Source organism: Procambarus clarkii, chromosome 78, assembly GCF_040958095.1.
Source record: "Procambarus clarkii isolate CNS0578487 chromosome 78, FALCON_Pclarkii_2.0, whole genome shotgun sequence".
NCBI lineage: Eukaryota > Metazoa > Arthropoda > Malacostraca > Decapoda > Cambaridae > Procambarus > Procambarus clarkii.
In genome coordinates, this window is record NC_091227.1 from 20851246 (window position 1) to 20867157 (window position 15912).

Here is a 15912-nt window from a genome sequence, read left to right on the forward strand (position 1 = left end):
TATTAATATAAGTTATGTATACATGTTAAAAATATATTTACATTATCTGGAAATCTAAAATAAAATGAGAATTAAAAAAGTTAAGATATTACTAAATTACAAATGCTTAATCCAGGTTAGAAGAGATAATTATTTTAAGATGTATCACATTGAAGGTACTGTATTTATAGCAAATGTTTTACGAATATTAAATTAGTCTTCACAATTGGCCACTTTAAATCAACATTGGTGTTACTGTCTCAGCTGATAGTCCTTCCTTTTCTGATGCCGAGCCCTGTCCAAGCTGCTGTCAGTCACAGCTCTCTGATGCTGAGCCCTGTCCAAGTTGTTGTCAGTCACAGCTCTGATGTTAAGTCCTGTCCAAACTGCATCTGTCACAGCTGTCTAAAGTCCAGTCCTATCCAAGGTGTTGTCAGTCACATCTCCCCAAGAATGAAGAATGTCTAATTAGCTTGTAGAGTTTATATTAATTAGCTTAATAATTTATAATGGATACTCTGTACATGTTGCTTCAAAAAATTCTTCTGTTGAATTTTGTTCCAAATTTACAAGAATTTTTTCTTTAATTAAATCTAGACATTCAACAGTGATTATTAAAGATTTACCTGTAAACAATAAGTAATAAAGCCAATACAATATGTCCACCACAGCAGTGAAGCAACAATCCTTGCATCAACATTTACAATCATGCTGTCTATATATTGTACAGTAAAGCAGCTGAAGTTATATTTGGATTCAATGTTTCTTTTCCTGTCATTTATGTAGTAGTCAAGATAGAATTATCTATATATGTCACTAGGTTATTATTGCAGTCTGAGATAGGGAAAGAAAGGATAGGGACTTAAGATTCCATTCTAATACACAAAAGAGAAGAAAATCCCAGGGTAATATAAAATGTCAACAGGTATCCCCCAGGGATGGACTCAACTAGGAATAGAGTCTGCACCACAACTACCATTATCCAGACCGCAAATTTACCAAAGTTAGCGATGTGGAAGAGGGTGTGGAGAATGGAGAGGAGGAAGACCGTCCACCCGGCCATCTTGTGGAAGTGAACATGCTGGTCGCAGGGAAGAACGTGCCCCAGGGAGGAGTTCCTGAGGCGAGTCATTGTCCGCCGCAGGATCAGTAACAGCAGTAGTGCACAGTCCAGATTCAAGCACTGACCTATGTGGGGAGGCACCAATTTAGTTCCTGCCATAACACACAGTATATATTCTAATGAAATACATTACTTATTTTATTTGTATCACCAAATTGTATTTTGGTGACACAAATCATTGAATTAATGCTGTAATTTTGTAAGTAAAATCTAATTAGATTACAAATTCAAAATTGCAGTGAAGTTTCCCTAAGAGTTTACTGCAATTCCATATGCAATACTAATGTAAATATAGGACCAAGTACAGTGCCCAAAGCCACTTATAGACAGTGGCCATAACACGGGGGGGAAAATAACTACAGTAATTAGATTTCCAGCAAACAGCTAACCCGAAGTAATTCATCAGGTCTCTGTGCGAGTTGTAACCTTATACCCAGCCCGTCCTCCAGCAACCCGTCCCCTTAAAAAGAACGTCACTTTTGGCTCGTATGCGTGATATGGCTAAATTTGGACGTAATTTGAAATGAAATCGACTCACAAAAGTGACGTTCTGTTCCGTTTTCTATTTGAGTCGTCCAGGTGTACGCGCAGAGGTTATCAGAGGACACTTTAAATTAACGTTTTCCATAACGTTTTGAAACTTTATGAGAATTTCCTGCCCACCTAACCTATCAGAGGACCCTTAACTTACTGTTGTTGAAAAAAAAAATCCCAAATTTATTTTCATTTTTTTTCATTTTCAAATTACGTCCAAATTCGGCCATACGGGCAAACGGCCAAAAGCGACGTTCTTTTTAAGAGGACAGGTTGCCTCCAGACATGACAGTACTGGCACCAACTATTTGGTCAGCACAAATGGCATTCTTGAAAATGGGAAATATATCTGAACATCTAATCTAACCTATCCAAGCAACCCTTGCCTTATACAGTCTATATTATGCCTAATATAGCAAGATGCACTATACTTGACCTGTTAATGGAATTTAATTTCTTTTTATCTATGAAATTCATTGTACAAAACGTGAATTTTGCTGGATCCAATATTACACATTGGTACGTTTGACCAAACAGTTGCCAGAAATACTATCATTTTAGGAGGATGGGTTGTAATATCATACAGTAATCAAGAGGATCCCCAGGATTTTTGCAGGTGGGACATCAGGATATAGTGAACAGTGAATATGTAGTGCCTAGAGTTTTAATCAGAAAATAAGTGGGATTTTAATTATTTTTGTTGGGACAGGAAGTCTATGTATATTCATACTTTAGGCTTCTATCAAAGTCCCACCAAGGTTGACCTACTGACTTTCCTCAAGATGCAACCCCACAACAGTTGCATAACTTCCAGGAACCCACTTACTGCTAGCTGAACAGTACCATTAGGTGAAAGGAAACGAGCTCAACCATTTGTGCCCGGCCCAGGATCCCCGATTGTGAATCGAGAACAAAGCCAGCTATACAACGAGACCTCTGTTAAGTGGGGGAGCTTGGTTATAGGGGCGTTCTTACCCTCAGCCCAGGGGCGTCCCTACCCTCAGCCCAGGGGCGTCCCTACCCTCAGCCCAGGGGCGTCCCTACCCTCAGCCCAGGGGCGTCTCTACCCTCATCCCAGGGGCGTCCCTACCATCATCCCAGGGGCGTCCCTACCCTCAGGCCAGGGGCATCCCTACCCTCAGCCCAGGGGCATCCCTACCCTATGCCCAGGGGTGTCCCTACCCTCAGCCCAGGGGCGTCCCTTCCCTCAGCCCAGGGGCGTCCCTACCCCCAGTGCAGGGGCGTCCCTACCCCCAGTGCAGGGGCGTCCCTACCCCCAGTGCAGGGGCGTCCCTACCCCCAGTGCAGGGGCGTCCCTACCCTCAGCCCAGGGGCATCCCTATCCTATGCCCAGGGGCGTCCCTACCCTCAGCCCAGGGGCATCCCTACCCTCAGCCCAGGGGCGTCCCTACCCTCAGCGCAGGGGCGTCCCTACCCTCAGCCCAGGGGCGTCCCTACCCTATGCCCAGGGGCGTCCCTACCCTCAGCCCAGGGGCGTCCCTACCCTCAGCCCAGGGGCGTCCCTACCCTATGCCGAGGGGCGTCCCTACCCTATGCCCAGGGGCGTCCCTACCATCAGCCCAGGGGCGTCCCTACCATCATCCCAGGGGCGTCCCTACCCTATGCTCAGGGGCGTCCCTACCCTATGCCCAGGGGCGTCCCTACCCTATGCCCAGAGGCGTCCCTACCCTATGCCCAGAGGCGTCCCTACCCTATGCCCAGGGGCGTCCCTACCCCCAGCTCAGGGGCATCCCGACCCCTCATCCCAGGGGCGTTCCCTACCCCTCATCCCAGGGGCGTTCCTACCCCTCATCCCAGGGGCGTCTCTACCCCTCATCCCAGGGGCGTTCCCTACCCCTCATCCCAGGGGCGTTCCTACCCCTCATCCCAGGGGCGTCCTCTACGCCTCATCCCAGGGGCGTCCCTACCCCTCAGCCCAGGGGCGTCCCTACCCCTCAGCCCAGGGGCGTCCCTACCCCTCAGCCCAGGGGCGTCCCTACCCCTCAGCCCAGGGGCGTCCCTACCCCCAGCGCAGGGAGCTGCCAACTAGTAAACCAATTAGAACCCACAATAACACACGAGAACCTTCACAATATAGCCACTCAAGGCCATGTTTACTTGGTTCAGCGCAGATATGTGAAAATCGAGAGAGCTAACCTAACTTTTATCAAAACATTCCCAATTGCCTAATAAACACACTTGCAAAAGCCAGCCGAATGCCTTACCCTCACCCCTAAAAAACAGTTTATTCTGTCGTGGCCCAATAAACAGCTAAGCCACGTACATCTTAAACCTCAATTCTCTGTGATGTCACTATGTTGCATCATTTCGCTGAAATCGTAATGTTTCGATATTGTTTATTTAACAAGTAATTGAGATGTGTAGACCGCTATTACAATGTATAACTGAAAGAAATATATATAGCATTGGTTCATAAATTGATAACATGTAATTTGGAATTTGTGTTCCATTGATATATATATATATATATATATATATATATAGTGTTCATGTCGACGTTTCGTGTGTGGGTTATATGAATTTCGGCATTTTATTACACGGAAAATTCATAGTGATATTATTCAAATTTGCATGGAATTTGTGGTTTATAAATTACCATCGATAAGGTTTAATAACTTAGTCATTTCCTCGTTTAAATCTGATAACTGAGACATTAATGCTGTACGATACAAGGTTCAAAACCTGCTACGTGGAGGGCTGAACACATGATAGGTGAGCCAGTGTCGGTTAGTGAGTGTCTGTTAGTGAGTATCGGTTGGTGAGTGTTAGTGAGTGTCGGCTGGTGAGTGTCGACTTAGCGGCGGACTGGGCAGTTGGTCATGGCCTCAACAGCAATGATCTGCGACTTGTCGGCACCTGCCTGACCGCTTATTCCCGATTTTTATTATTTTTATGTGTGTATTACGAGGTGTTCAAGTCACCAGTGTTCGCACGCCGTCACCAGTGCAAGTGACTGGTGCGAAATGCCTAGATGTCGAGTATTATGAAAGCGCGTCTTGATTGTGGCTGGTGACTTCGCGAGAGAGATGGTCTGACGCAAGGTGATAGCCTATTGTCAATGCCGCTGCTACATTGATCTCTCGACCTTGAAAGTGCTACTGCTTCATGCAACTTGCATAATGTTAGCTTCCGAAATAGAGGCCGCAGGTATTTGCTCGTGTTAAAGAGTCTATAGCTGGAGCACGCAAAATTACACAATTAATTTCGCGTTTTCCGCTCCTATTTAAAATATTACCACTGATGATTAATATCCACAACCTCTCTTTCCTCAATTTTGTGTTCATTCGAACTGATGCTTGCCCGCCCCCATGAACGTGCGAAAACGGGGGTGCTGATAATGCATCCTTGTATATATATGTACCATAAATTTCAGTTCTCCATTCCAGATGAGCAGCAATTAATGACTATTAGATTTGGGTTGGGAAAATGATCGCTATATGCCGAGCGGCGGTCACAACTGCAACACCTGAGGGATCTTGCATCATGTGATACTGTGCAAGTCTTGCACCAGGTGTTGCACTCCTCACTCCACCATTACTGCTAGTTTATATATATGTATAAAAAACATTTACTGGGAAGCGTTTACGTGCCTAGAGCAGCAATACACCTCATCGAAGAGTTTAATTTTATCTTTCCGCCTGACCAGGTCATTTTCGTATAACTGATTATAAAGAGTTAAGACATATAGGTAAACCGGTCATTACTCAAACTGTATGACATGGTACAGTGGAGGAAGTGAGCGTTACTCAGGTTAAGAACAGTTTGGTCTGGCTTGTAACAAGATAGCCTGATTCTTGTTCCCTACAATGGCACACCGTTCCGATACCGTTGTGTTCGAATCCCACTATAGCCTAGCTTTCTCATAATAAAAACATAAAATTAAGTTTCTGAAAAATTAATTTGATATCGCCGAGTTGCAGGATCCTTGTGGACAAGTTACAGGGCCATCAATCTTGGGGTCATTTCATTTGTTTTGCATGTTTGTATGCGTTGTATTTGCGCGCCTAGACAGTAGGATGGGTTAGTCAGTTGTACACCTGGACGTAGGGGCGGGTAGACACTATCAGGACCACCGGCTCAAGGCCAACGCGGGCCACAGGCTGCTTGAACCGTTACCCAACTTAAAGGAGAATTGTCCTGATGTATACCAATCCTTCCGGAACCTGTCCTGCTTTCCCTGATCTAATTTTGATCAATTCCGGAAGGTCAGGCGGCAACACGCTGGCCAGGGTCCTGAAGAGAAGCAACATACGAGGGGGGGGGGGAAGAGGGCTGTCATCAGTGGAAAGAGATAATTTACCCGAAGGTCACCATCTCTAGTTGCCTCGACGGGGTTAGGAAGCCTGCGGCTTGTCAAATGCGCGCAGGATTGTTAATGTGAGTGATTTATTGAAGGAGATTACTGGAGCACTCGTCACTCACCGGGATAACATGATTTTGACCCCAACCCTGTACTCACCACACGCCCTGGCTCCCATCTCCAGCAGGTTAGTGTCGCTGTATTGGTAGGCCCTCGTCAGGAAGACGACGGCGTTGACCCCAACGAAGAGGGCGGTGAAGACCAGCGCTGGAGCGTTATTCCTGGCCCAGACGGCCCTCCGGTGGATGCTGCGCCTGATGCTCAACTGTTCCTTCTCTTGTCGTTCTTCATCCAGGACCACATCCAGGAACCGTATCCTGGTAAGCAAGAGAGGAGATAATCTTATGTTATCGTTAATATTCTTGTAAATAGTAGATATGGGAACGGTGGAGATTGGAAAGGGAAGGGGGGTGGAGGAGATGGGGGTAAATGAAAAAGAAGAAGTGAGGAAATAGGAAGAGAGGGGGAAATAGTGTGAGATTGGGGGCGAGAGGGGAAGAGTGGGAGAGAGACCTGGCCACCGCCGGTTACCTCATCTAGCACAACAATAAGAATGTCACCTCCGCCAAACAGAAACACATAGCCTAGCTCAAAATATTTATATAAAAAAACACATCTTGTCTTGACAGGCTGCGAGCAGCCGCGTCCAACAGCCTGGTTGATCAGTCCAGCAACCAGGAGGCCTGGTCGACGACCGGGCCGCGGGGACGCTAAGCCCCGGAAGCACCTCAAGGTAACCTCAAGGTGACACATGATGCGCGATAATTTTCCCAGTACACAAGGAGTTGACTATGTAGATGAGTCAACCAAGATGGCTCTGAATAGGCTCTCGTGTTCATCAACGTTCATCCATATTTTGTCCAGTCGACTGTGACAGGGATGGGAATGAGGGAGTACCAGTCACGTACATCACTCTCAGCCTCACCAACGGCGACAGTTACCCCATAGATTCCACAACAGTTCTTCAGTCTGTGGCTTGTAATGCTGAGACAATTCCTCTATTATACATAGATAATATCTGGTTCCACTGTGTCTTATGTCCTCTTGCCGAGACGAACGTCAACATTGTGGTTATGACTCCCTAACCACCATTTTTGGGCACATATATTAGGTCTTGTTCTACTGAGTGCAACTACATTGCTCCTCCAGATTCCAGCTGACTTGGTGTTGAGTTCCACTAGCGGTCATCAACAATGACATCAACTATGTAAACAATACAGTTGCCTCCTGCCACAAAGCAAATCACTCATCGTCATCAATCTTGCACGAAATGTTTGTATAGGTCACCAGCGCTGCTTAAGAGTGGGTCCTTTGGCACTGCTACGTCACAGAGTAACTGCTCAAGTTGACAGGTTTGTAGGGCTTCTAATAGGTGAAGGCTTAAGGGATCTTCAGAACACAGAGGTCGAGCGTTCTCTTTTCCATAACACAGCGGACCAATCACAGGCAGTGTTGGCGATACGTGACAACTTAACTCTCCTCCCATTGGTCACATGACCTATTAAGTAAATAGACACAACCTGAAATCAATTTCATTACATAACTATACATGTTTCCTAACATAACTCCGGTAGTCCCTGCTGAAATTAGACTACAGCAAATCCTCAGGTTATCAAGATATCGATTAACTCCCCAAGGTGATATCCGTAAGGAGCCGCCCCTTCCTGAAGACAGCTTCCCGTGGTCTTGAAAGTGCGGGTCACTCTTCCTCCCGGGCTGGAGCGTCCTTGCTGACCCCAGGACCTCGGCAGACTTATTAAAATGCGCGAGCAAGGTTGACCATCACTGCGGGCACAGATCGAGAGAGTTGTTGCTGTGGAATGTGTGGTTCGTCAGGGAGAGAGGGGAGGGGGGGAGGAAGAGTTCCTTCTTCTCCGTCTTAGTCCCCACTCTCCCTCTTCTAGTGCCCCTCTCCGTCTTAGTTCCCACTCTCCCTCTTCTAGTGCCCCTCTCCGTCTTAGTCCCCACTCTCCCTCTTCTAGTGCCCCTCTCCGTCTTAGTCCCCACTCTCCCTCTTCTAGTGCCCCTCTCCGTCTTAGTCCCCACTCTCCCTCTTCTAGTGCCCCTCTCCGTCTTAGTTCCCACTCTCCCTCTTCTAGTGCCCCTCTCCGTCTTAGTCCCCACTCTCCCTCTTCTAGTGCCCCTCTCCGTCTTAGTTCCCACTCTCCCTCTTCTAGTGCCCCTCTCCGTCTTAGTCCCCACTCTCCCTCTTCTAGTGCCCCTCTCCGTCTTAGTTCCCACTCTCCCTCTTCTAGTGCCCCTCTCCCTCTTAGTCCCTACTCTCCCTCTTCTAGTGCCCCTCTCCGTCTTAGTTCCCACTCTCCCTCTTCTAGTGCCCCTCTCCCTCTTAGTTCCCACTCTCCCTCTTCTAGTGCCCCTCTCCCTCTTAGTCCCTACTCTCCCTCTTCTAGTGCCCCTCTCCGTCTTAGTTCCCACTCTCCCTCTTCTAGTGCCCCTCTCCCTCTTAGTTCCCACTCTCCCTCTTCTAGTGCCCCTCTCCGTCTTAGTCCCCACTCTCCCTCTTCTAGTGCCCCTCTCCGTCTTAGTCCCCACTCTCCCTCTTCTAGTGCCCCTCTCCGTCTTAGTCCCCACTCTCCCTCTTCTAGTGCCCCTCTCCGTCTTAGTCCCCACTCTCCCTCTTCTAGTGCCCCTCTCCCTCTTAGTTCCCACTCTCCCTCTTCTAGTGCCCCTCTCCCAGCCCCTATTTTTACTTCAATCTCTCCCTCATTCCTTTACCCTTTTATTTATTTATTATCTACATCGCTGTTTTATCATTTCCTCGTCACCTTAACTGTTTCCTTCCCATCCCTTTCATTTTCTATCTCCCTTTTACCACCTTTCTACATTCTTATACGTGTCCCAGACCCCCCCCCCCTAAACCCCTTTGTGTCGTCCTTCTCTTCTTTATATACTTTGATCTCCCTCTATCCTTCATACCTTCTGTTCTCAGATTTCTCCAATGAGAACCCTTCCTTCCTTCCTTCCTTCCTTCCTTCCTTCCTTCCATTCCACTTCTCCCCCCCCTCTCTCCATTCCTTCCTTCCCCTCTGTTCATGCCTCTCCCCTGTCCCTCTACTGCCTCTCACCACAGGTTGGTCAAGGTAAACACACCACAGTCATGACTTCCTCGCCTTTTCCACAGGTTGAGGAACGTCATCACCTCACCCCTTAACCCACTCACACAGGACGACTGAGATCACACACACAAAACGGAGGTACGAACCGACTCCATATTTATATATCGCTACGAAGCCTTCGACATTTTCTCACACAAGAGTCCAACCACTTGGGCCAGACGGTAGAGCGACGGTCTCGCTTCATGCAGGTCGGCGTTCAATTCCCGACCGTCCAAGTGGTTAGGCAGTTAGAGATTCCTTCCCCCGTCCCACCCCAAATCCACTGTATTACGCGACTGGCAGTGAGAAAGGCGCGACTCGGGAGCTGAAACCGTACTCGCCAATCTCTACAAGTACTAACACACACACACATATACATCAGTACATACATATATATTATATGAGTACATATAATTATGAAGACACCAAGCCTGGACGCGTGTTCAGCATCCTCTTACATACAGAACAAACACAATTAAACACATTATATACCATGACAGCAGACACTTCAAGTACTCTCTCTCTCCCCAGTGCCCTCTCCATCAGCCAGTCACACTCATCTCCTTGGCAGATGACCTCTGACCTTTCCAGTTAGCAGTTCGGGCCAGGTGTCGCCCCGGGGGCCAGCTAATTAACACAGGCTTCAACACATGCACTAAACAAGAGCAAATATTGTCTCTGCTATTGTCGAGTCAATTTTAAAATTACTGCACATGACTAGACAAGAGAAACAAAGACCAATGTGAAAAAAGGGAATCCCTTCACTCTTATTATTAATTTTGTTTATCGGAAGGTATTAAGGAAATACTATAATTATAGGTGGCTTTTGTCACGTCATGCCCCTGGGAGTAACGATGCCCTGCGGGTAACGATACCCTGTGGGTAACGATGCCCCTGGACGGTGGTAATTCTAACGAGAGAAATATGTTGGTTTGAAAGTTACCAGTCATGATAACTGGCAGAGGAATGAGGAAGGTGGTGAGTGAAGGTGAGGGTGAGTAAATGAGGCTGTGAGTTAATGTAACAAGTGAGTAGAGATGGCAGTATAATCGCTCGCTCACAAAGGCTTGAGCGTTGACTTTAATAAATGTTCATGTTATGCAAAGTGGAAACTCTGTTTAATTTGGCGGTCTCTCCCCATCCCTTCACACGGGTGAGTCTGTTGACCCGCTTACTCAGAACTAGTTGCTGTTGCCTCCTGTCAACAAATCCTTCTAATAGAACGTCGAATTTTGACATATACTCTAAAGCCAAAAACTCTCGTGCTAGAAAATGGAAGCGGTTGGCGAAATTGACATACTGTCCCGTTTTCTGTTTTGGGTCCTCTGGTAGGTTAGGAGACGGTGCTTTCGTACGACAGTTTCTTGACGTTAGGAAATCTTAGGAGGCTGCTCCAGTAGTCTATCTTCGTGTGTGTGTGTCTGTCTCCCAAGGTGAGGCTTCCTCTGGGTGGTTATAGATAGGAGCTGCCTCGTATGGGCCAATAGGCCTTCTGCAGTTACCGTGTTCTTATGTGTTGACTGTGTAGTAAATGTGCCTCATTGTAGCTTACATGTGTATGTGAGCTGGGGACGGAGGACTTCGTCTCTCCCCCTGTGACATCAGTCGTCGCTAACGGACTTTCACAGTCACTCTTCCTTCACATTCTTTGACAGTGCAGTCATGCCCGGTCACTGGTTTGGTCAATGACATCACTTCTCGGTTACATCCCTTGGCAGTGACATCACTCGGCAACGTGGGCTTTGGAAGTACCGCGCCACTCCTCGGTGAAGTGTTATGGCAGTGACATCACTCCAATAACGTGATGCTAGTGTTGACGTCATTAATTCACCCGCGCTGGTGACACTGGGACCCACGACGTCCCGAAAACTAGGAAATAGCTATACACAAAAAAAGAAGTACAGGCTTAAATTGTGTATATTATCTAGCTTTGTATTACAAAGACTGCCACAAAATTCACACGTCAGAACCGATCAATATGTCCGATAACCCCTCCCCCCCCCCTTGTTACATGACACCACATTATTATTAATTGCATACACAAAAATTCAATACAGAAATATCGTTTGTACTTAATGAATGAACGCAATTAGAGAAAGGTGAGAGAAGTGCTCTCTAGGCAATATGAACTTCAGTGTTAAGAATCATGAGGGTAAGAATAGGGTAACAGAAACCAGCAGCGCCCTTGAGGTGATCAACAATGGTCTTCTCATAACCCGTCCTCTTAAAAATAACGTCACTTTTGGCTGGTATGCGCACTATGGCCAAATTTGGACATAATTTGAAATGAAATCGACTCACAAAAGTGACGTTCTGTTCCGTTTTCTGTTTGAGTCGTCCGGCTTACTCGGTAAGCTTAGAAAAGGATTCTTTCCATTAACGTTTTTCATACCGTTTTGAAACTTTATGAGAATTTCCTGCCCACCTAACCTATCAGAGGACCCTTAACTTACTGTTGTTGAAAAAAAAAATCCCAAATTTATTTTCATTTTCAAATTACGTCCATATTCGGCCATACGGGTAAATGACCAAAAGCGACGTTCTTTTTAAGAGGACAGGTTGCTCAGCCATCAGACTGGTTTTGGAAGATTAGACTGACTTCTTTTGTTTGTTTTGAACATTCATTTAGCGTAGTGTTGACCTTCACTGGTTTTATCATTGTTGTTGTTTTGAGGCCGGTGGTGGTGGTGTCGCTGGCAGTGGTGTCCTGAGAAGCACGAGTGGATCAAGTCCAAGGTTTACAACACCGTGACCCCACGACGCCCAAAATAAGAAAACTAAGAAGGTGGTGGTGTGAGTGCCAGTTGTTTCCAGCTGAGGCGAGGGCGACCCTTGCTGTCTTTACCTCAGAGGTTCACCGAGGCAACTCTTTTTTATCACACCTGGTGAAAGCTAGAGTTTGTGCCCTGGTTAGTCAGCCCGTCCTCTCCGGCGTTCACGACGTCACTAAACACGTGCTATATTGCCCGAATCTAACCAAACCGAGGATCCACGAATAAAAAACGGGACATCACGTCAATATTGCCACCTCTTATGTTAATACTATGGACGGATTTTGCCTTTGTTTTAACATTCTAAACCGATTGACAGGTTCGTGCAGTAATGCGTCTCATCACCTTCCTGTGGGTTGTCTATAGCATCCAGGCGCGTCTGTGTGTTCTGCTGTTGGTCAGCCTAAGCTTTTGGACCTTAAGTGTATCGATGCTCTAAAGTATCATGTACATCTGGAACATAGCCCTTCTCTTTTATAAAGAAGCGATTACAGGATTCTCCCAGTTCTCATTTCCGAGTCACTTCGATTCTGGGATTATCCGTGTATTGGACCTGTGTGTGTGTGTGTGTGTGTGTGTGTGTGTGTGTGTGTGTGTGTGTGTGTGTGTGTGTGTGTGTGTGTGTGTGTGTATGTAGGGGGTTACATGGCCCCAGGAGGTTTCACATGTGTTGCTGCCACACTGCCCCAGGTGCTGGCCTTAGCCTCGGCCTCATACCTGGTCCCCTCCACACACACACACACACACACACACACACATTAACGTCAGAACACACGTCATCTGGCAGCTCCTGGGTGCCCCCCCCCCCCACCCCACACACTGTGACATCCACCTGGTTTTTGTTTTGTTTCCATTGTTATCTTGAATCCCATTTGTTTACCCACGTTTAGCGGCTGGGGTCTCTTCTAATTACCCCAAATGCCTTTACGTGTCCCCTTACGAAGTCTTTACATCTTTCTTTAATCATGGCCCGAATCACTAGTTGTCTATCACAATATTACCTCCCTACCTTATGTCTCAGCTTCCGGGGATCAACAGGGCCGGGAGGCCCGGTCTCCGACCAGGCCTCCCGGTTGGTCGTCTGGTCACAACCAGGTTGTTGAACGCAGCGGCTCACAGCCTGGTTGATCAGGTGCTTGAACTAATAATATCTTCATCAAGTTTGCGACCGATTATATATATATATATATATATATATATATATATATATATATATATATATATACTATAAACTATATATATATATATATATATATATATATATATAGTTTAAACTTATATATAGTTTATAGTTTAATATATATATATAATGTCAGTTTAAGGAAGCTATTCAATCAACGCTTACATCGTTTAAATATTGTTCCTATTAGGCTTTACAAATAGAGAAACTGTGGAGCGGGCAGCGAGGAATATAGTCTACCAGGCCAAGGTGATGGCTGAGAATCCAATCAGCTGATCGTTGTTTATGTGTCATTATCCCTCCTCCTCCCCCTCCCAACCCCCTATACCCTACCCCGGCTCCCCCCCCCCCCCCAGGCAGCTGGAGCGCATGCGCGTCAACGTACTTTCATTTCAGTGTATAACCTTCGGGTTCGAAAGCCCTTGTCGGCGGCGGCCTGATCAAGTTTGCGGCCGATCAATGTCATCATCCTTGACTCTTTTTTTCTGGTTTTGTTGTGGCACTTTCATCATTAAGAGCGAAGGCATTAAGCGCGCCGTCCACGTCCTGGGAACTACGCGCGCGCCGGCGAGGCCACATCTCTCGGATTCCCTGACAGGCCGTTCGTGTAAATGTTTTCCTTGGGGATGCTCGAACGCGATGCTTTATGCCCGAAACGCTTTGCATAATAGTGGCTTTAGGCATTGTATGTACGACCTATAAGTCAAACAATCCTTGTAAATATTTATTGTATGTATGTACCTTACCTAAATAAAATTGTATTGTATTGTAAATTGTATAACGTTCCTTTAAGTGTTGATACACACGGAATTTGCGCGTTTTTTTTTTTTAGGGTATTCCTGCGGGGGACCTAAGCCTCTGGGTGGCTCACTAGCCTAATGTTTATTTCATCTTTGAAGTATTGTACTATATTTTGTTTTATTCTTTTAAAATTGGACGAAACGAGGATGAGAGAGAGGGGGGGGGGGGTGGAGTGGACGCATTAAGAATACTGTCACGCCCCGTTGACCAAGCCAACAACTTGCCGCCAAGATCAACCATTCACCAGACCCACCAAACCGGTGGCGACCGTGGTGCAGCTGGTACAACCAAGCGGTACAACCACACTGACAAGTGTGCCAAATGGAACACATCTCAACCAGATCAAAATTGAACTGGCGAGGCAGGCAGACGTGATGATGTGTTTTTTAGCCCGGCGGGGCAGGCGTTCCAGTCACCCTGGTGACTGGAAGCCGTCTATAGTCAGAAAAAAAGTGAACATAGTCAGAAAAAAAGTGAACTACTGCGTCTGACTACTTCGACTAACTACTTCGACTAACTACTTCGACTAACTACTTCGACTAACTACTTCGACTAACTACTTCGACTAACTACTTCGACTAACTACTATCTAGTCTGCGCTCCATTTCAGCTAATGTCGAGCCTGATTTAATAAGACTAATTTGGTATGCTATAGACGCCATCGACAATGTAAACAATTGTTTACAAAATAGCATCTCAAACACCTATGTATATCTGGGCCCCAAACTCTATATTATGCCCCCCTTCCTCTCCGTGTGTGTGTTTTCTCCGGATGACAGCGAATGTATCCTGTTCTACAGGATACAGGGGGGGGGGTTCCCTGTTCTACAGGATACAGGGGGGGGGGGTTCCCTGTTCTACAGGATACAGGGGGGGGGTTCCCTGTTCTACAGGATACAGTGAGGGTTTCATGTTCTACAGGATACAGGGGTATCCTGTAGGCCTACCACACATTGAACATATCATTCATTTTCAAGCTGTATATATTTTCAGTCATGTTACTATCGCTAGAAGGAACATATAGTGGCCTGGAGCCAGCAAATGCCTGAAATAAACATAAACTTTCACAATTCAGCTCATCAGTGTCAACAGTTCACAGGTGCCATAGTTCACAGTCACTCGAGGGAGGAGATAACTTTCAACCAGGTGTCAAGGTGGGCAAAATTTCCTTAATGTTAACAGTTGTTGTGGCTTTCAGATCCTTAATGGCACCTGTGAAGCTGACAGTGATACTATGACCCCGAGCCTATCAAGAGTATTTCACAGGGGTCTTCCCTCCAGTAGTCTGGATCAAGGTCCAGACAGTAGGAGTTAGGCATTATTATAAATAATTATTGGCGTGATTGGGAGGGTTATACTGCTTGTTTAGAAAGTGGTGCCACATGTCCAGAAAAGTTAATTACTGTAATTTATTATTCAGCCGTCATTTTGTTGGCAGTAAAGATATCGAGGCTGATAATACTTTACAGGCCGATAGATCGAGTCGCTCTATAGATCTATTAGACCAATAGTCCAATAGATCAAGTCGATCAAGTCACAATCGACTTGATAATGGTCCAGGACGGACCGAAACGTCGTCGTCTCTTCAGTTTCTAGTGTGTGGTCTGGTCAAAAAATTGTCAGCCACGTTATTGTGACTTAATGTATGGGCATATGTATTGTTCTTATAAGGGCATAAGTATGGTACCTTTTTGGGCATATGTATGTTACTTATAAGAGCTTTTGTATGGTACCTCAATGGGCATATGTATTGTTCTTATATGGGCATATGTATGACACTTATATGGGATTGAGTATGGTACCTTTATGGGTATGTGTTTGGTACTTATGTACTTACGTACCTCTATGGTACTTACGTACCTCTATGGTACTTACGTACCTCTATGGTACTTACGTACCTCTATGGTACTTACGTACCTCTATGGTACTTACGTACCTCTATGGTACTTACGTACCTTTTACCTTACACAGACAGTCATCCGTATTTTATAGATATAGAAGATAGACAATGATTAAATCAAGTAATA

The 15912-nt window shown here is 46.1% G+C and overlaps 1 protein-coding gene across 3 annotated transcripts in view; it reads right to left on the reverse strand.

Annotated features, from left to right (window-relative positions):
• The window catches only part of LOC123746005 (NADPH oxidase 5), a 110042-nt gene that overhangs the window by 14777 nt on the left and 79353 nt on the right, over positions 1–15912 (reverse strand). For all 3 annotated transcript variants that reach the window (XM_069314197.1, XM_069314195.1, XM_069314196.1), the window contains 2 exons: positions 6117–6334; positions 979–1167 (listed from right to left, as the gene is read on the reverse strand). In XM_069314197.1, the coding sequence (XP_069170298.1) occupies positions 979–1167; positions 6117–6334 (407 nt within the window). The remainder of the gene's footprint in view (positions 1–978; positions 1168–6116; positions 6335–15912) is intronic.